This window comes from Cuculus canorus, chromosome 2, assembly GCF_017976375.1.
Source record: "Cuculus canorus isolate bCucCan1 chromosome 2, bCucCan1.pri, whole genome shotgun sequence".
NCBI classification, from domain to species: Eukaryota; Metazoa; Chordata; class Aves; order Cuculiformes; family Cuculidae; genus Cuculus; species Cuculus canorus.
The window spans coordinates 63,257,523-63,279,819 of NC_071402.1; the positions used below are offsets into that span (position 1 = coordinate 63,257,523).

General features: G+C 38.3%; 1 protein-coding gene across 1 annotated transcript; it reads left to right on the top strand.

Annotated features, from left to right (window-relative positions):
• Window positions 1-7,044: 7,044 nt before the first annotated feature.
• Window positions 7,045-22,060, top strand: GALR1 (galanin receptor 1). Its single transcript, XM_009564245.2, has 3 exons — window positions 7,045-7,923; window positions 14,811-14,876; window positions 18,202-22,060. The coding sequence occupies exons 1-3, from the start codon at window positions 7,243-7,245 to the stop codon at window positions 18,517-18,519; spliced, it is 1,065 nt and encodes a 354-aa protein (XP_009562540.1). The 5' UTR covers window positions 7,045-7,242; the 3' UTR covers window positions 18,520-22,060.
• The last annotated feature ends 237 nt before the right edge of the window (window positions 22,061-22,297 follow it).

Here is a 22,297-nt window from a genome sequence, read left to right on the forward strand (position 1 = left end):
TATTGTATTAAATTCTAAAATTAATATATAAATATAGGCTGGAGTATTCTTTAATAAATTACTTTCTACAAAAAGTCAAGACAGGTACGAAAGTGATATAAACTGACAGGTCTTCAGCTGAGTCAACTTATATCAATGATAGGTTTCAATCTCAAATACTATTAAAAACCAGAAACAAAGACCCAAAGACACACAGTACGCATACTCAACAATTGCATCTCCTTTTAATGCTTCTTTAGGACAGCTTGTGTGATCTTCTGAATTCACTAAAAATTATCAATTATCAAATCAAGGTGCCTTGTTGCTATGAAGGCATTTCAGTTTTCCTCACAGGAGAACAAGCAGAGACAATATTTGCATTTCAGATTAACCTCCTTCCCTCAAGTCCCTCTGCCAGGTGGACACCTATGAATCTGAACTGCCTCCATCAGGGGCTGTGAGTCTTCAAATACTAAAAAATATCTGCAGGAGGAAAGAGAATAAACCATTTTCCACATTAACAGATTAGAAAGGAGCATACTTAAACTGCTGCACTTGAAATGAAGGGTAACAACAGCAAACAGATTTCTGATTGTAAATGATAGCTGAGAACTAAAATGGTGTCTGCAAAGGTGATGGGGTTTCCAACAGTGTTTTTTAAGGATCAATAGGTATTTATGAACATTAGTTATACGTAATTAACCATTCTTCTTTCTGGTTTCTGTTTGCTGTTTTCTGAGTTGCAGGGCAGTTAGATTATGAAGTCCTTCAGCAGAACCCTCTTTCATGGTGCTCTGCACGTACCCAGTGAGTCTTGGGAGACGAGAGAGGGGAAAACAACCTCACCTATGTTTTCAGTAAACTTCAAATAAAGTCTGAGTAATAACATCTCCCACAAACTCTCAGAACAGCAAAAAACAGAATCAGTCTAATGATCCAGACTCTGAATGCAGTCCTCTCCCAGAGCAAATTAAAGCACTGTACAGCTGTGCCTGAATCAATAAGCAGCAACTTACGTAGCTGCCAAAATCAATAAAGAAGGAAAATGTGGCTCAAATCAAGGTTAAGCTGTCTTCATCCACTGCAATAAAAAAGTTTCACTAACTACCTGAAAGTAAAACCAATCTCTGTTCTATGAGAAAAACCTCAAGAGCTGGAAAAAACTCCAAACACAGAGATGACAGGAGCACTGACAACTGGCTTCTTCAAGACCTTAAGTTAAAATCTATGGCAACTATGGAGTGATTTTTCTGTGATGAATTTTTCACTTTGATTGGTACACTTTAACATCCTTTCCTTGAATTCTGACACAATCAAAGTCATAACAGTAGTAAGGTGATGGGCAACCCATAAACCTCTAAAAGAAATAACCTTTTAGTCACCCCCAGAACTTCACAAGTTAAATTAATTTTGACACGCTATTTAACTAGAAGATAGGAAACATGACTTGTAAAGTAGTCAGGATCTGTTAGTATTTCTAGTAGTAATTGTAATGAAGACTATTAAATTTGCCTTAAGCTTTTATCTTCCTACCTCACAGTGTGATGACAGTCTGCTGTGTAAAATCAACAGAAACAATCTACAAAAAAAAGCTTTTTTCTCTACTACATCTGCATAAATCCTTTGTTTAATTACAAAAGCGTAGTTCTACCATTTTCCTAGAAACCAAAAATCTGTGCTTCTACAGGTATCCAGATAAAAAAAAATTCCGTACTTCAAGAGCAATCAAAATGACATCATTCACATGCTTTTTGGACACAACATTTGCAGAAAAATGGCAATTCCCTTGTATTTTCTCTTACATAGTTGTATTTTGGAGCCCTCTCCATGGTCCTCAGCAATGTGGACAAAGTGGATTTTCTTCCCTCGAATGGAGAATACTCAGGTCAAGCAAAGGCCAGAATGTTACTGTCACATAAGCCCTTTCTGAGCAGTGACAGAGACCTCAAGAAAGCCATGGTTGCTACTTGTGGGATACACACCTGCTTCAGCAGCGGTCATGCTTTCCATGTTACTTCTTTCCTCTAAGATCTCTTTCAGCATACATAACTGACATTTCCCACCTGACTGGAGTTATGTTCTCTAGTTTGTATTTCTGTTTTTCCTACATGGAAACATGAAGTTCATTTTAGAGAACTGAACCCCTTCTATTCTCGCCCTACTACCTCAAACAAGTCAGATGTCTATTTTATGAAGCTGCTTGAAGGCAAAGTGTCTATTTAAATGACTTCTGCAGGTGCTGTGCTCATAACCTGGGTGTCCGCTGCACTGAGTTTTATAAGACTTGCTGTATTGTGCTATATTGCATTCCAAATGTTCATCAAAACAATTTTGATTCTATCATGTCCAGGAAAATCCGGTATTGATGCTCTCTGTTTTAAATAAAACAGTTATGTTTTTATGCACAAGCAAGTTGTTCCCACAAGCAACACTAAAAATCATCCTCTAGGGTAATTGTCACAAAACAAACAATGTGAAACAAGCTGCCTTTTTCAACAACTATAGAGCAAGAGCATGTTTCTAGACTGTGGTGATTACCTTTTGTAATTTTTAAAGAGAAAATTGCTGTGCATGAAATAAAGTATGGATAAATGTTTTCATCTACAATTTTGAAGTAGTATGTTTTGAATACTAATTTAAAGCACTAAATTGCAATACAAAATACAAATGGGATTTTGGAAACTATAGCTTCAAATTTAGTTCTTCGCTCCTGTTTGCCTAAATTCTAAAGGCTATTTTAGAACTGATATTTAAGAATTGGAATAGAGAACTAGGAGAAAAAAAAATCCAGCACAAACTCTGTAACGAAATGGCAATGTCTCTCAAACCAATAGAAGCAGATGTTCCCATCTTTCTAAATGTCAACAAAGAACAATAAACTTCAGTTTATTAGTAACACCTCTCCGCTACGGAAATCTGAATGTAGTGACAACTATGACCTTCGGATAAGATTATTCCCAAGAATAAAGTGAATCAAACATGGGTTATGAATCATGAACTTCGTTATTTAGCTTTTGAATTATGTTTAAAGTTCATATCTGCCTTTTGAGTGCAAATTTCTGCTCCACGAACTGTTGTAAAGAAAAATAAGGGAGTATGATTGATGCGACTATTGTGCCTGATCTTGTTTCACAAGTAAGTAAAAGGAGTCATTCTTCAAAATAAGCCTATCTTCAGCCTTGTGTTTTATAATCAAAACATGACCTAAACTGGAGAACATTTTTTCAGCAAGTGAAACTGGTCAATCTGTTAAGGGCTTAGTTTTTAAAAGATTTCTGGAATTTTCTGGGCCACTCATATGCTTTAACAGAAGTTCACTTTGAATTGCTTCTCTGTACTGACACTCGGATGCAGTTTAGAGGCCCGAACCTCAACTTCATCTTCACTACAAGCTTCACTACAAGAAAAAAAAAGAAACACCAGAAGAATTTATTTAAGATTTTATCAAAACACTTCTCTGAACTAGTTTTATGTCCTATTATACACAATTTATTCCTGTAGAATGATATAACATATGAAGACACATACCTATGTATATCTGCGTATAATAAATCTCTGATTTTTGTGCCTCACTTATCTAATGCATCCTAAAAATGAAAAGTGGGACTGTAGCTAAAAAGTGTAGGAAATGTGTACAAACATATTTCTTGTTTCTGAAGTGCTACATAAGCTTCGGTTTTTAAACAGCAATGCATTTTACCAATATTATTTTGATTATGTGTTTTAGTATATATACATTACATAGAAACAAAGACTTTAGTAGTAACTAATACTTCTAGATGTTAAATAATGGCGGGGGGGGGGGGGTCTGAAATAAAAATTTACCAGTATAAGTCAAATATTTTTATTACTGGAACCATATAAAAAGAAGACACCCAGTCATTGGAGTGAGAAAAACGAAGGGCATCCTGGGGGCTTTTTTTTCTCAGTAATATCTTCCTGATAAAGCCACTGAGGAGTAAAAATGTAGGTCTAGACTTAGTTAGGTTCCCTAACTAGACTTACTTGGGTTCCTAGCTCCTTTGTAAATTTCTTCCACTATATTTCCTATTGATTGCTGTAGAAAATACTTTGTTGGAGGTGAGTAATAACATCTGATAAAGACAATTGTGGATTCCTGACCACACAAAGAAGAAAACTGCATTTTATTTCCTGTTTTCTGCCCCAACACACCTAGTTTTGCTCTTTCCGAAGTTCATAGACTATTCCAGTTTTGACAAAAGTAGATATTTTCATGTCAAAAGGTGTTCAGGACTAGATTCAATAAAATTTGATTCAAGGAAATGCATGAGGAACATGCCTAAGAGATCTCTTTTGCAAAGATATGAAACTTATTTTCCTAAAAGGTGATGTAAATTTAGTACTGTTTTTTTCTGCTAATTTTTCAGGTAGTCAGTGTATTTAATATAATTAGTTTTACTAAATTCATAAGAACTTTCCCTTCAGAACTTTCTATTGCATGAAAAATTTAGCAATTTACTCAGTCACAAGGACAGTGGATGAAAATGTCAATACCTGTTTTTTTACGGCAATTTTAAAAGAATCATGATTGCTCTCAAACTTTACTAATGCAAAAACTGAAGCCTGCAGCTCTGTCAGCTTCTTATTCTACGACAAAAAAGACACAATATGGTTGTGTTCTCTAAGTTACTGTCCCCTGCTGCTCAGGGATAATCTTTCAAGTACTATGTAAGTTACAATAGAGAATCGTTTAGGTTGGAAAAGACCTTTAAGATCCTTGAGTCCAACTGTAAACCTAACACTGCCAAGTCCACCAGGTGCCTAAGCACCACATCTACACGTCTTTTAAATACATCCAGAGATGGTGACTCAATCACTTCCCTGGGCAGCCTGTGACAGTGCTTGACAACCCTTTCAGTGAAGTAGTATATCCAACGTAAGCCTTCCCATACACAACTTGAGGCTGTTTCTGCTCATCTTATCTTTGTTCTTAGGAAAAGAGACTCACCCCTGCCTCCCTACAATCTGTTGTCAGGTAGTTGTAGAGAGCAATGAGGTCTCCGTTAACCTCAATTTCTCCAGACCAAACAGCCCCAGTTCCCTCAGCCACTCCTCATAAGAATGGTATTCCATATGCATAACAGAAATGAAAACTTGAATTGCAAAACTGTCAATTAAGCATCTAAATATACTAAGAGAGTCAATGCTCCCACCCAGATGACTAGTGTGATCTTCAGGTTGCTTTCCCTTAAAACTGATTTTGCCTCTATGCCTACTTTTCCTGCTTATTTGTCTGTAAAGCCATCTAATAGTCTTTGGTCACCTTTCAGACTACACTGCTCAAAATGTCATATTTCTTATGAAAACAGAACCATAAGTGATATGGACTAATGAGGCATTTCAGATGGAGGGTTGCGATCAATGTTAGCCTTGACATCAGCAAGGTTAAAGTCGCACTCCTGACATCCTAGAAAAGAGTGTTTTCTGCCAACAAGACACAATTCAAAAGCAAAACATCAGTGCTATTTAAAAATATTTCTTGTGCCTCACCATATGAAGGAATTCACGGTGGCAAACACAGGCATCACAACACTAAGGAAATCTGTAGAGACTTCTGTTCATTTTCACAATGTACCCAGAGCACTTCTACAAAGTCTGCAGTATCGGATATATTCTAGAAATGTTTAACAATATCCGTTCAAATTCCTTGCAAAAGTAGAGACTAGTAGGTTTGCATGGTAATCAAAAGTCAACATAATGATAAGTTATGCACATAAGAGAAAACTCCTATATTTTTTTTAGAAATGTTTACTGGGTTATGATTTCTTGATATGATTGAGTAACTGAGTTACACACAACACAGAAAACAGTTCAATCCAAACAAAAGTTCCTCAGATCTACAGAAACCAAATAGTGCTCTCCCATTAATATGTTCCTTGCAACATCAGTGGACCAGATCATACGTCAATTTAATTAAAATCCAGATCTGCAGCAGTCAATAGCTCTGCAGTCAGCTCATGTACAGCTGTGGAGAAGACACCACAATATAAGTAGCACAAGGTAAAGTAGAAAAAAAATCCATCAAATTATGGACTGCAAATTAAGCAAACAAAGGCTCATTGCCTTCAACAGCATTTCTGAGCCGCTCTGTCTCCAGGGCTCCCGCAGGAGAGCTGCTGCAAGGTGGCATCGGGCTTTTAAGTAAACAGGATGCTATTTATAAAGAAAAAACGTATCTCTGCCAGCTTGTACCTTCACCTGTGTGCCCGGCTTGGCTCTGTATTACAGAGGGAGTTCTAACAACTAGCATCCAAGATCCCTAGAGAAGAGAGATGAAATACAACCCAATCAACCGTAGCTCACTGACCTCCAATTGGGAAACAAATGTTTAAGAACCCTGGGGGAAATCTGCTTCACTCACGAGGTTTATGTGCGGGCTTGAATTTTTACATGAACTCTCATCCATATTCTGGAAGAACTTTTGTGTTTCGCCCGGTTCCGAGCAGACTGGCTTTGCGGAGGCTCTGCTTTCAGCATCTTTAAGGACCGCCCGCCCACCGCGGGGATGCGACCGTGGGGCGGCTGAGCCGGGACAATGGGTGCTTCGTCATTCGGGAGTGAAAAGTGACCCGGCTTTCTTTTTCCTTTATTTGTTTTGGGAAGGAGGAACAGCGCCTTCCACCTTTTTGTCCTGTGAGCGTCTGCGTGTGGCTGATTAATAAAACCCCACGAAAGAGGTGCGAGCGGTGAGCGCAGGAGGTGTTGAGCCCAACTCTTGCTGCCGGCTACCTGTTGAGGTGGGTTTACGCAAGCGCTTCGTTATGTCTGCCTTTCCGAGGGAGTTTATTTAAGCCCAGCCGGCCCTGCCCAGCGCCGCTCCGGCCGCGCTGCCTGCCGAGCATCCCCAGGAGCGGAGGCGAAACGCGGAAAGAAGTTTTCCTCCGTGGGAACCGGCTTCTGCTCCGCTCCCTCCCCGCCGCAGCACCACCCGGGGGCAGCTACGAGCTAAACCTGGGCGGGGAAATCCCAAAAGGGGAGAAAAAAAAAATCCCCCAGCACTCCTTTTCCCAAGGGAGACAACCCCGGAGCGCTCAGGCTCCCGGAGCGCCCAGCTTTCCGGAGCATCCCGGGGAGCGCTCGGAGACGGCTGGAGCACCGGGACCCGCATTCAGGCGGGCGGGGGGCACCCTCCTCCCTTCCCATCTCTCCTTCTCTCCCTCCCTGCCGCCGCCCCTGGCTTTGCCGCGGTGCCGGGGAGCGGCGGCTCCGCGTTCCGCCCGTGGGAACTTTGGGCAGAGAGGGATGGAGCCCCTCAACCGGTCCCGAGCCGGGGCAGAGCCGCCCCGAGGGGAGTTCAACCTCTCCGGGCTTCCAGAGACAGAGGGGAAGCCCTTTTTCGGCATCGGTATCGAGAACTTCATCACCCTGGTGGTCTTCGGCTTGATCTTCACCCTGGGGGTGCTGGGCAACTCGCTGGTGATCACGGTGCTGGCGAGGAGCAAGCCAGGCAAGCGCCGCAGCACCACCAACATCTTCATCCTCAACCTGAGCATCGCTGACCTGGCATACCTGCTCTTCTGCATCCCTTTCCAATCCACGGTCTACGTGCTCCCCACCTGGGTGCTGGGTGCCTTCATCTGCAAGTTCATCCACTACTTCTTCACTGTCTCCATGCTAGTGAGCATATTCACGCTCTCGGCCATGTCGGTGGACCGCTACGTGGCCATCGTACATTCCCGACGTTCTTCAGCCTTGCGTGTTTCCCGCAATGCGCTGCTGGGCGTGGGGCTCATCTGGGCGCTCTCCTTCGCCATGGCCTCACCTGTGGCTCACCACCAGCGCCTCTTCCACCGCGACGCCAGCAACCAGACCTTTTGCTGGGAGCACTGGCCCAACCCACGACACAAGAAGGTCTATGTGGTTTGCATGTTCGTCTTTGGCTATCTACTCCCGCTGCTGCTCATCTCCTTCTGCTATGCTAAGGTGGGGAAAAATGGGTAGTGGTGAAGGAAATGTAAAAGAGGAATGGGGGGCGCACGATGGTGGCAGCTATCCTTGAGCTGTGGGCAATCTCTGGGTGTTTGGAGAGACTTGGCTCCGTTGGGAAGCACAGGGCAGGGGTGAGTTTGTGGTGCAAAAGGAGAGGGCAGGTTTTAGAACCAAGAGGTGACACATATGTGTGTGGCACAGAAAGGTCAGGACAGGGACTACACAGGGCAGGGGGTGGGGGTGGGGTTGTTCAGGCAATTATTGGAGTCCTCTCTGCCAGTTTCCTTCTTGTAAAGCACTAAGAAGTCCCAGTGTTCTGCTACTTTCTCTGTCGACACAATTCTCCTATTTTCTTGCAGTGCTGTATGAGGAGTTTAACTCAAATAAAGTACTATAAAGCAACAAGTTGTTTGGGCTTCAAATGAAGCATTGCAGTTCTCTAAAATTTAATGCACTTAAAAATGATACAAATCCACAACTTTGATCTGATCCTGTTGACAGGTTCAGAGCAAAAGTTGTCTCATGCTGCCCGGTCCCCATGAGCCCTGTCTTGCCCCTTGCCAGGTGGATGGGATATTAACCTCTGCCTTCAGCAAGGTCAGGTGGTGCTAAGTAGCAGTGCGTAAGGACCTGGGTAGGAAAAATGAAATAAGTAAGTGTGCCCGAATGGTGATACTTAAGGACTTTCGAACTGTCACATTTTTCTTTGAATGTTGATTGCAGCCTTCAGTGTAGGGACCACTGCTTGCTGCCAGACACGATCTGGAGCATAGTCTGCTACCAGCTAAGGTAGGCAGAGATTTGCCTGTTTATGTGCCAGCAACCTTCAGGAGAAGGGTTTCTCCTTTGGCAGTAATTTACATTTGAGAGGATAGGTCTTCTTTTGCAAATAAGGACTGCTTAATTGTCAAGAAGTCAGTTCTTTAATTGGCAAATCAAACAGTTATAATTAACGTATTCAGTTTGAACAAATAATTCTGTTTAAATTTGTTTGAACAAATAATTTTTCTGTTGAGTTTTTTATGTATTACATCAACTTAATTGTGATGTGCAAATTAAGGAAAGAATGGCATCCAGCTCTGTTAAAACTGCGTTATGCAGACCTCAAAGGACATGTTTTTTAAATTACTGTTTGTAATGAAGCAAGTCTGACCTGACAAACGGAAAAGAAGTGTATTTTTTCATATTTAAACTGAATTTTGTTTTCTGAGAGTGAACACACTGCTGAAAACATTTATGGTTGTGAATATGACTGAGCTGCGAGAGGGATGAAACTTCTGTAGCCATAGATCATCAGAGTTTTAAGAAAACATTACATATTTCAGGGAGACTTACCAAATGTGTGCAGAGGGAGGTTTTCAGCTATTAAGAATTCATACTTGTGTTTTTCAAAGCCATGGCATCTTCAGTTTCAGCATAAAATACCAGCTCTCAAAGTCTAATTACATGACAGAAGATTGAAAGCAAGTCTTTCAAAATCCTAAATCTTGCATGGTATCGGGGTGAAAAAAGGGAAATTTGCTTAAACAAAATACAATATATCACAGTGTGTTGTTACAAAGTGCCACTACAAAAGCACATATTTCATTATCAGTATGAACCTGTAGGGTTTTTTTTAAAAAAAAACAAACAACAAAACAACTCGCTGTGAAATACATGCCCAGAACAAGTTGATAAAATCCAAGCCACTCCAAATTACAACTAAAATCTTGTGCTTAAATTATTGCCAAGGCTAGGATTTCACCATTGCTTGGTAATGAGCTTTGAGCCTGTATGTATAATCCTGCTTGCCGCGGTGTCACGTTGGAGGACCCAACCTGAAGCAATGAACTCTAGGAGGCATGTGGTATTCCCATCAGTGTCAATGAAGTTGAAAAATGCCATGACTTGTATGAGGCTGTTTGAGGTATTTGTACCCTGCAGCATCATGGCTCATTCCTGCCCTCATCCAGAGCCACTGGCAAATATCCAACTGCAATAGTTTGGCATGTGGAGCAGAGTGAGGAGAAATTATGATGATAAGAGTTGAAAATAAGAGCTAAAATTTTAGGTTTGTTAAAGCCATTGCTACTCTCACATGTCTCCAGAAGAGTAGTCACTGTGAGCTTTTACTGATGTCACTGGAGTACTGTGAAGTACAACAAGTATTTTGGCTTCTGGATGCATTCAGGGTTAGAGGTTTGCTACTGACTAATAGCCTTGGAAATATTATAAAAATGAATACATTAGTTTCTAATGGACTTTACTGGTTTTCATGAACTGTGGATCATCTAAATAATACAAGCTTCTGATACAAAAGATTTAGACAAAGGAGACTCATTTCTCTATTTGAATATATTGCCTTTTCCAGACTCCTTTAAGGCACTTCTCTTTCTCTTATAAGCAAATTGCTATTCAACTTTCAGTCTCATTTTCAGGCACTCTGATAGGGAGCAGAGTTCTTTCTCTCACTCTCTCTCAAATTATGTTAGGGCAGATTGGTATTTTTCCCAGTGGGCTGCAAGACTGTTAGAACCTATGAAAGTGCTGAAATAGTGCGCGGTATTTGGAAACAGCATCCTCCCACAAATCAGAACTGGAAATCTCACATCATGTGCTCTTACAGAAATGTATGAAATTGTGCCGTGTCGTGTGTGTACAGCTACCCATTCCCTCTCTCCCACAAATATCTTTTGTCAGTTTCAATGAAACTTGATAGAGGAGTGAAAAAATCAGAAGGAATGATATTTCCCAAGTTTTGTGAAAACAGGAGTCAATGAAAAAAATGAAGACTCTCCAACTTCTCTCTTCTTTAAGGAATCAGTTTACACACGGCTGTTAAATATCATAAAAGCCATAGGGGGAAGAGGTCTTATGTAGCTTCTGCTTATGGAGGGGACATATCTTTTTGGGAACACACAGTCAAGAAACCACAAATTCATAGGAAAGCAGTTTTTGTTGGTTCACAGAACTACTCTTGAAATAAGCTTACTATTGCAACTAGTGGAGCAGTGAATATATCGTTATTAGTTGAGTTTCAGCACTACGTGTTTTTAGACAGCCTGCATTCTTATTTTTTAATGCTTCTCGTATAACTTAATGTAATTTTTTCCATCTGACCTTTCATATGTTCTTTGTAACATAACTACAATGTCAACTCCCTACTGTGTCCTTAAAGGATGAAGTGATAAATGATTCCCACTGAGGTTCTAACCAGGAGCAGTGCAATGTGACAACTGATTGTGGGTGCCTCTGCTTTTGAGTACCCTGTCATGAGGCTTCAGTCCTTGTAAGTCAAGCTTCCTTCAACCACGCCTTCAGGCTAGACACCTAAAATCATTATTAAACTTTTACTTTTATAGATATATAATGTTGAATCCTTTTTTTTTTAAAAAAAAAAAGTATTTACTGCCTTAAGAATGTTTCCATTATTATATGTTCCATTCTGAACATTCTGAATTCATGGAAGACATGTATGATTTATAGACTTGGTTAAAAGTAAGCTAAAAAAGTAGGAGACTCAACATAAAATACAAGCTTATATGGTTCTTGCCTTCAGATGTTATATCTTATATTTTGCTGAGCAGCACAGGAAAACTTCATTGAACTACACTGAAAAGAAAATATAAAGTGTATGATACATTAGCAACACTATTAAACTAAAGAGGATAAAGGATCTGTTGTGACAATAGAAGGAACAGCTCTAGTTTAAAAAATGGATTGCAGGCATTGGCACTTGAATTTAAATCAGGTTCATACTATAAAATGCGGTTTAGAGTGTAATGCTTGCATTATGGCTCTTTTAAAAAAATATTTCATTCTTAATAGGTAATGACCTTGGGCAGGCTTTCTTGCTGCTTGATTTTCAATGGCTTATATGAAGATGTAGTCAGAGGGATGATTACATACAGCTAGACAGGAAATATGCTGTGCAGCAAGTGTAGCCTTCAAACTTTTATATTGTTTGTGAGGCCTATATGAATAGGCACAGATAGTTTAAGCTGTTATTTTCGCTCTCCCTTAGTGGAAAAATCTCTTTTTTCAACTTGACTTGGTCATAGTCTCTCAGACTGGGCTGTCAAACCATCTGGAGGTAGTCCCTAAAACAACTGCAAAAAATGGTAGTCCATAGACAAAATCCAGGGTATCCAAACGCCATCAGTAGTAGTAGTGGTAGTACTACAGTAGTAGTAGTGGTAGTACAGCCTGGACCTTCTTGCACTTAAATGATCCTACAAGTGTCCTCACACTCTCTTTCACAATAGCACAGCTTTCTTCCCACAGCATCTCTCCTGCATCTCCAGAAAGCAAAAGAAAGCTATTGTTTCTCAGAGAGCCAAATATGCTCTCTGACCAACAGGTATATGAAAGGTGGAGTTAGAAATGTTTAATGTAGAGTTAATTTCTTCACAGAGCTGACTTTTTAAAAAATATAACACCAAGTTGGAAAAGGTTGTAATCTATTTTTTAAGAAGATATTTCATTCTATGAGTTAAAAATGCACTTGTAAATTTATTAGTTGATATTTTAAAGACCTTCCTTCTAGAAATAACCTGAGACAAAATGAGAGGCATGTGTAGAGTTATTGTTCTTTCAGGTGAAGTGACAGTGGCTGCTAGAGGTACAATTGATTATTCTTTGGCCTACAGAAGAGCTAATTTGAACAGGGCAGTGAGGAGAGGTGTCTTTGATTTGTCTTGTAGTGTTCATGCATAAACATGGCTTTTAATAAACCTCCACTGTGTTCTTTATAGGTCTCTGAGTGCTGTCCCACTGCAGTTGATAGGTAATTAAATTCTGCCCATTTTTTTTTTTTTTTGCTGCTGGTTTGCATACCATCTGGTACACTACCGTGTAGAACCAGCATGTTTTCACATCAGAGACTTATTTTATTAAACATGTATATAATCTGAAAGAGGAGAAGTTGAGAAGGATCCTTTGGAAGGTTGTCAACTAAATCTTCGACACTGCCCCTGATATCCAATTTCATAGCTTTGTCTACTGCATATCATTAGACTGTCTACTCTCTTGTTGGAGAGATGCAGTGCAAAAATTTGTTCTAAAAGTTTCAGAATGAAAGAAAAAAGTGTTTGTAACTTTAAAAGAAGATTTTGCAGTTCTGATTTCTGGGAAGTGTTTCTCTTACTTTAGTTTTGTGGGAGAAATCACAATGCACTATTGTCTCCAGGTGATGGGATTAGCAAAGTTTCAGTAAAAACAGCCCATCATTGTAAGTTATGTGAAGGGCCTATGACAGGTGAAGCAGCAATGATGGGATGTGAACTTCACTGTATTTCTCCTATGCTCCTTTTCATTTTTACACTTTTCACCCACGGACTAAGCAATTCAGCTGTCCTGCACACAGGGTCGGCTGGTGAATAAAAGGTGTGTGAACCAGAGGATTATCTCCCTGGTCTTCTGATGGACTTCAGGGGCTCTTTTGTCCTTTCCTCTTGTCTGCTTCATCCTGGAGAAGGAAGAAAGGCTGAAGCTCAAACCAGACTTTCTTAGAGAAAACCCATTTATATTTCTCCTGCCTTTCTTGAGCTCAGGTTAGTCTTAGTAGCGACCTGACTAGTGTTTCAGAAGAGGGAGAACATGCAAAGCTGAGTTTTTTGGCACACAAATGTGTTTGTGCACAGATGGCACAAATGAACTGTTCTTCTAATGCTAAGTGGTTACAAATATATTTTTTATTTTTTTTTGTGTTTTACTAGTAATTTAGGGTAGATACCTAAAAAGTGGAATTCACTGATAACTATAGTTGTTCACAAACACTATCTTATTTATTTTAATTCATTATTTATGTTTCTAAGACTAAAATTCCAGAGTGGGATTGAATTTGTAGGCTATCTTGTCTGCTGTCTGTCCTGGTAGTGGTTAGCCATACTTCTCAAAGAAAACAGTTAAAACATCCCTAGATAAAAGAAGAGAAGAGAATTTTAATTCATACCCCATTTCCCCACCTGAAGAATTCTCCTTATAAGCCCTAAAATTTAGCCTTATATTCCTTAAAAAAAATCCTTTTAATGCTAGATGATCTTACCTATTATTAAATTGTTCTCAGTTCATCTTAGTGCTATGTAAAGTCCAACTTAGCACCAACATCATCATCTAACTGAGCTTATACTCTGACATTCTCTAAAAAATTCCTCTTACCATATTTTAATTAAACCCTTGAGCTTCTCCTACTTTTTTAATTCTGTATGATCTACAAGTTTTTATACAAGTTCAGCTGAAGACCACATTCCCTGCCCTTCCTGCCTACAAATCATGTCATGAATATATTAAATTGAGGTATAAATGACAGCAAAGTAGGGCTTGCACCTCTATGCATCCATTATCCAAAATGTTATGTGTACATGATTACGTTAAAATTTGGATCCCGATTTCGGATGAAGAGCCTTTTTGAGACATATCTTAAGGAATTACTTGGGAAAAATACATGGCAAGTATCATCAAATTGTTCATAAAGGTCATGCCTCATATAGGATACATTTTAGTATAAATTATGTTTGAAACACTAGGCTTCTTTTTAAGATAAAATAGTTCTAGCATCCTCATTAAAATAACTACACATCCACCTGAAGAAAGTAAATTTTGCAGGTGACTCAGAACAGCTCTGACTCAAAACATACGCTTTTAAAGTTACATGCAGTAAAGGTCATTTTAAGTTAACAGACAATGATATTTTTAAGGCAGAGGAATGATTGCTAATTCTATGTGCATGACAGATTTCCATTTTTTGCCCTTGAATTCCTTTGAATTTTATACTGTGCACTTTTGATATATATAAATTGAATCAGCAATGTTTGTAATGCAGCATTGGAGAGCATAGCTAAAATATATGAGTTTGAATTTTAGAAAATAATGAAATACAAGATGCAAATTAATCTTTCCAGGTTCTTAATCATCTGCATAAAAAGTTGAGAAACATGTCAAAGAAGTCAGAAGCATCCAAGAAAAAGGTAGATTATTTTTATTACCAATATCTATTTGTTTATATTTTTAGTTTTATGATTAAGCTAATTTGGCACTGTATTGCTCATTGCCAGAGATGTAACGGGGAGAAGCAACTGAAATGAAGTACCTAATCTTTGCTGATGTGAGTTTTCCATTACAGCACATCAAGCCATTACCCAACATCCTCAGATTTTGAAGTTCAGAATATCTGCAATTTAGACATGGAGAGACAACTTGTCTCTAATATCAAATGGGTTTTTTTGACTCACACGTATTTTTCCTGAACTCGTAAATCTTTTTAAAAAATTATTGATTTTTTTAACTAGCCGAATTTTTTTATTGTTTTATGAAGAATTCCAAGGTTGTATAATGAGACTTTAAAATTTATTGTGCTTCCTCATAGGAGTCTAATAAGGGATTTTTATTGATTCTGCAATTCTTCTATGAAATGTTTTTTTCTCTTATGGTCAAGATTTGAGTTATAGACTAGTCACAAGTAGAATTGTGAAACGTCTTTAAAGCTGAACATAAGCTTCATGATTTATAACAATATTTGAAAGATGTGCTTATATATTGAATTTGTCAGCTAATATAACATAGTTCTGATTTTTGAGCAGAGTTGACCACAGTAATCATTTGACTAACTTCTCAGTTTATAAGTGTGGAGTCAGAAAAACCCTTAGGCTATAGCTCTTCATTTGATTCGATCACTATTACCATATGAGTATGCAGACTGTCTGCAATGTAAATGAGGTCTGCGTGAGCTCAACAGCAGATAAGTAATCTATTATTTATGCATTCTCTATTTTTTTGAAAAATATCTTAGTCAATAGATTTTAATTCCTAGAATTAAAAGTAGTATGCCCCAATTCCATAAAATACTTGACATACATAATTTTGCATTTAATGTCAAGGCCAAACGTGATTTTCAAAGGCGTTCTGTACTTTGCCATCTCTACTCTCGTCTAAATTATTCTCAAATGGGAAATATGTGTGTATTTCCTCTAAACACTAACTCTTAGAAATTGCAAGTAAAAATCAAATCTGACTAGGAACTAGTTTTCATAGCTTCAGAGAAAAGCATTACAGACATGCCCAACGCTGCTTGGACTTATCAGAGTTCAGTGACTGAAGAGGGAAAAAAAACCAAGCAGCACAAAACTTTTTTTGCCTTAGAAAATAAGTTTCTGATCCTAAGACCTGGCTCATGTTTTTCAAAGTAACTCTTTCACTAGTGTGCTGTCTGTTTCTGGTTACCGCATCTTCCTTCTTTTCCTTTTATTGTTTAGTTAAGAATGCATTTCAGGGTTAATTATACATTTACAGCTTTATTCAAACCTTTATGAAAAATTCAGCAGTAGAACCTTAAAATCTATTAGCTATATGTGTTGAAAAAAGTTAATGAAAATTATGAATGTGCCTAAATGCTGTTTTTCGTACTTTTTGGTCACAAAGCATCAATATTATCATCATGTATTTAAGGTGGGTTTTGTTAGATAATTAGACACCCTAAGAAAGCTTCCCTCAGGTAAACTTCCCTTTAGTGTTACCATTGTTGCAAGGCATTGTGATGATTTTGGAAAAATAAGCTCTAAAGTTAGGCTTAGGAGGAATAATGGGATAAAAGATATATTGCGAGGTCTTCTAAGACAATATTACTTATTCTGCAGACACAACATGCCTTAAGTAAAATAGTTACAAGAGATTCATGGTCACCCTCTGCTTTCAGGTGCATCTGTACAGTCTGTTGAAAGTCAGTGATTTTCCTGGCGTAATATTTTTTAAAATTTTGAACAAACTGGAGTAAAATGCCTCTTTTGAAGTAATTGTGCTTATGGTACCCAGACAATCTGTTTTCAGTCCAAATATTAACACATTGAGGGGATCAGAGAATGAACTGCTCTTAATTTATACTTCCTTGTTAGCACATATTCTCCTGATGTGTCCTGAAAGAGAAAATATTTCTGTGACTGTTTGTTAGTGGCAAAGTAGAGGAATGACTCATGAAAACATGAGTCCTGAGACTAAACAAACTCTATATACGACAGATATAATGTCCTTTAGTTACTCTTCTGAGACTTTGCTAGCCAACAGTAGTAGCTGTCGTAAGTTATTTTGGCCTATTGCCAGAGAAATGAATCTTTTTTTCTGTAAGCTTCTATACATTAGGTCAAGTTGTGATGAGGTAGTTCAGTCTGAATTATTACCAATCATTATTAAACTCAAGAAGTATGGATCAAGTTCAGTGAACAAGCAAAAAGTCTAGATACACTCTGTGGTCACTGAGTTAGTTTTGCCTGTGAAGCAGAACCTAAGTTGTCTGAAAAATTATGTTTTAAATTGTTAATATAATAAGTATAATGGTCCATAACATAATATGCTTTGGAATGAATATTCAGCTCTGGTGAGAGTGATTTAGCTGAAAGGGTCGCTTGTTAGAAGAGTAGATATTAATCAGTTGAGCAACAGCAAAGCACTAACTGCTGTTTCTGAAATAAGTGAAAGCTAAAGAAAGCATTGACAAACTCCACTGGCAGAATACCTTCAGCACCTGCATGGTCTACAGTGATACTGTAGCTGTCTGGACGTATCTAATGAACTTGATGGACTTTCCTCTCATAAATGATGGAAGTGGAGCCAGGAGGCAGCACTGAGGATATTTTGTGTTCCATTTTTTCAACTGAGTGTTTGGTGGTGAGCTTTAATTTCCAAATTAGTTTTGGCAAGGTGCAATCAACAGAAACTTCAGACTCTTTACTTTCTTCTTTTTTTCCCTAGTTGTAACCTAGAATGTTGTTGTATGACTCTCCATGTGGAAATTTTGTGTTTAAAGGAGAGACTTTCAAAAATCCCCCTTGTTCCATTTATACACTTGAGCAAAGTGTTGACTGCTCTAAGCTCTTCCGCTATCTGCCTTGCGTATAATAAATCTCTCTTGAAATAGTGGTCAGACGTTCTTGTGCATCATAATGAATCATAGATCATTAGATCTGGATGAGATTTCCCAAAGACCCATGTTAGCATTATTTTACGATAACCTTTTGTCCACCTCAGAAGCTAGGCTTTTTTGTAGGGAATCAGTAACATAATTCTTTACCTTCAAGGAGAGGTGTATATTTGCCTTTTACTTTTTCTAGGCTAAGTTTTTCCTTGCAGTAGTTCCTATGGAAAATAAAGCCCATATAGGTAATGGACTGAAATTAATAATAGATATTCCAGAGTGTGTACTTTCTCAGTATGCCTCCCTACCCCAAATAGTGATTCTGAAGCAGATTTAGAGCTGATTCTTCAAGTGCTCATCAGATGTGTGTTTTCCTTTCCCTCTCTCAGACAGCACAGACTGTGTTGGTGGTGGTAGTGGTTTTTGGCATCTCCTGGTTGCCACATCACGTGATTCATCTCTGGGCTGAATTTGGAGTTTTCCCGCTGACTCAAGCCTCCTTTCTCTTCAGAGTAACTGCACACTGCCTGGCTTACAGCAATTCTTCTGTGAACCCAATTATATATGCATTTCTCTCTGAAAATTTTAGGAAAGCCTACAAACAAGTCTTCAAATGTGAGATAGGTAATGAGTCACCTCTGAATGATGGTAAGGAAAATAAAAGTCGGATAGATACACCACCATCTACCAACTGTACACATGTGTGAACTTTGAAAAGACCTGTGTGTTGGCTCTTCATTTGTGTGAACTGAACACCTAGAAGACAAAGCACAATGAGCTTTTTTCTGGCTTTATCTTGATAAAGCTAATTGGTATTTAATGTACTGAAGTTGTGTTTGTAGCAAAAGTTTGTGAAACTGGTAGGAAAGAAAACTGGGCAGATCCTTTGCATCTTAGAAAGATGCACCTTCACTTGAAGCTCTTAGACCTTTAAAAGATACTTGAGAAAAAATTATTAGAGATTGTATGTCTGTATTCTTACTAAGCATACAATGTGTAAATATTCAAATAAGCACAAAGAAAATGTTGATGTGGACAAGTAACTTTTTGACATCCTATTCCATCAAATTGAAGAGATGGCTAATTTTTCTGCCTTACAGATAAGAAACACTGTAATACTAAGATTTCAGAGAGGAAAAGTTCTGTTCTCTTCAGATTGTTTTGACAATGTCTTTTTGTCTGTTTAAAGTAAAGATAGGTTCTGATTCAGAATTGAACAACTTGAGGCAGTCGCTTTAGAGAAGAAATGCTAATTTTATCTGTTTAGCTGTCTTTTTAATGTAATATACTGAGTAATGATGGACTTCTTTACATTTCATATGCCTGCCTTACTGTATACACAGAATTTTTGTGTACACTATATAAGGTTTTGTTTATGGCCTGTATGTAGTTGTACCAGAATGACAATTTGTGTCTATAAGAGGGAATCTTTTCTTCATGTTTTGTATGTGTGTGTATGCGTGTGTTTTGTTAATTTTATAGATTTTGAGATGGATATGCAATTTTAAATGTGCAATACGTACATATGTTTTGTGTTCCCTAAAGCAACTCTGGGAAATGCTTAAGCATTTCAAAATAGCATTCCCTTAGAAGTTGCAGGAGGGTCTTGATATTGCATAGCTCTAATTTGGAAAATATTTAGAAAGATGAGTTTAAATCGATACAAAGTGTATAAGGTAAATGGTCCAGTTCTGCAAGTTCTTTAATAAGATGAGTGGTCTCAATGATTTTATAAAAGTACTTAATATGTCTTTAAGTGGTAAACTACTAATGAAAAAACGGAAGGACACTCAGTCCTTCGAGAACATTATTGTTAGCTGGAGTAAGACAAGCTTTTACCTTTATTATTAATGCCCCATAGACTCATAGAATAAATTAAGCTGAAGGAGCCTCCCGACATCCTCTCAAAGCAGGGCTGCCTTCAGAGTGGTATCGCTTCCTTGTCCAAGCAAATATTGTAAATTTCTAAGGATGGTGATTTAACAATTTTTGAGGGGTGACCTGTATCAGTGCATGATCACCCTCACTAAAATATTTTTTCTAATCCCCACTTGGGATTTCCTTGATGTAGCTATATAATTAAGTCTTCTGTCTAACTAACTAATGTGTAATTTAAGATGGCAATTAAATTTCCCTCCACCTTCTTTGCTGAAACAGTGTGTCGCATTCAGTCTCTCCTCATCTGTTGTGCTGCTCTCTGGCTGGATTAGTGGCCTTCCACAGCCTTCCTCCAGTGTATCCATCCCCCTCATGAACTGAGGTGTTCAAAACTGAGCAGCGTGTTCCAGATGTGGCCCTCATGAGCACTGAGCAGATTAATTGCTTGACCTATTTGCTGATTCTTGCTAACGCAGCCCAGGGCTACAGTAATTTATTGCTGCAAGGGTACGCTGCTGACTCATATTTAATTTCTGCTTTTCAAGCACTCTTTTCCTTTTCTGCAGAATTGCACCAAATTCCCAGTCAGTGTTTCAGGACTTTGCTTTTGGTTTTGTTGATAGCTGTTGCTTCCATTCTTCTGGCTTATCAAGAGCCCCCTGAAAGGTAACCCTGCTCTTCAGCACACCCATCACTCCCCTGCATTTGGTATCAAGTGCTGAGAGAGTCCTGCAGTTTTGTCATGGTCTAAGATGCTAAACAGTGTTGGCCAGATACTCTGTCAGATTCCTTTTCTCCAGAAACTTGCTTTAAGAAAAATATCTGAGAGTGATGGAACCACATTGACTATGGAAGGTTCACATGAAAATGTCTATGTTTATGAGTCAGTATTGTCAACTTGAAATCAGTAAAATAATATTGAAGACATGCTACTGCACGCACGGTGTTTGTGTCCATTCTTTCATATGGAGAGACAGTTCGATGATATTGCTAGGAACACATAATTTAATGTATCGAAGGGCTTATCTCTGCAGGAAACCAGGAGGCTATGAATGTGAAAACAGTGTTAACATATGCTGTGGACTGAGTTGAACTGCTGAACAGCTGGGCAGTCCGGAAGGAAGGAAGTTGTTGTGATACAAAAATGGATAATTTAGTCAGAAGTTCAGGTAATGGGCACGATGATCCCTTAAAACTGAAAGTCTGCTTTCAAGTTCCGCACTTGTTGGCAGGGATTGTTGTTTCTGGTGGAGGGCAAAACAAAAATCGCACATATTTTTAACCAGAAAGATTGATTTCAGAGTACAGTGAGATTAAAAAAGAATATTCTCTGGCCAGGGCTGAATTTTCCACTCATAGAAAGATAAACAATCCCACTGAATCCTACTTTGTTGTGTAAATACGAAAATATTCTATACAAAACAAGTAATGGGAATGATTACTCAAATTCCTCTTGAATTAAAGCAAGGAATATGTGGTTAATTAAGCAAATACTTAAATTTCTCTTAAATTATATTTCTCATGAATTGAGAGAATTGGAGTACCCCAACAGAAACTGCTACTCATATTTTTTTAATAAATCCTCTAACATTTTGTTCTATGTATACTGTCAAAATGCTACCTCTTTGTGCTGCTTCATGAGTGCCTCCTGAATTTTATAACATACAATCCACTTTCAACATTGATGTCAACATTGATGACAGAAGTAGTTTGCCCCATCATATCAAGTAGCAGGAGTTGTTTAGTCCATCTTAAATCTGTATTTTAGTGGAAAAATACAGAAGTCTTTCTTTGTCACAGTTTTCTCTGCAGAGTGGATGAAAGACCACTGTGGAGGCATAGCATCTCTGCAGCACCTCATGCTAATGTGAGAACTCTGAAAACCAGCTCAGTTTTGCCCATTTTTTGAGGTTGTATTAAGACATTGCAGCAGGTTTACAGTCAATTTTGCATTTTATATTTTGGATTTTCTGTATTTTAGCTTTTGCCTTAAAATGATGCAGAAATCTCATTAGAACACTGCAACAATGAAAGGTTGAAATTGTAAAAACTCAGGTTTAACGAGATCAAGAAATTATTCAATCAAGGGTTTTTATGCAATCTTATCCTGCCTGTTTGTGGGCAGGTGTTTGAGGTGTGATACAAAATACTACAGCACTGCTCTTCAGCTAATAAATACTGAAACACATTTTGCATCCTCCGAGATGTGTGTGAATCCAGATGAACTACTGCAGATAAATCAGATTTAGGATCCACTTCAAGAATGGAGAATAATATAATTAAATGGCACTTAAATAACATACTGTTCATCATGTGCAAATGCACTGAAAAATGATGGGACTTGCTCACCTATGTGTTCAACTCTAAATTCTCAACACCTAAATTCTCAACACCTAAATTCTCATGTGATTGTATCACCTACTCAACTAATTTTGACAGTGGTACTCATTTTAGTTGAAAGTGAAGCTACTGCTTAATGGCCACTTCTGAGTCATTAAACTACTCATAGTTTTCAGTCAGCAGTATATACTAAACATTTATGTAATACTGTAAACATGAAGAATTACCTAAAATTTACATAAAAAAAATGTGTATAGAAAATATAGA

Coding starts and splice junctions, on each gene's coding strand:
- GALR1 (XM_009564245.2), top strand. CDS start 7,243: ATGGAGCCCCTCAACCGGTCCCGAGCCGGGGCAGAGCCGCCCCGAGGG. Junction 7,924..14,810: donor TCTCCTTCTGCTATGCTAAG/GTGGGGAAAAAT, acceptor TAATCTTTCCAG/GTTCTTAATCATCTGCATAA. Junction 14,877..18,201: donor CAGAAGCATCCAAGAAAAAG/GTAGATTATTTT, acceptor TCCCTCTCTCAG/ACAGCACAGACTGTGTTGGT.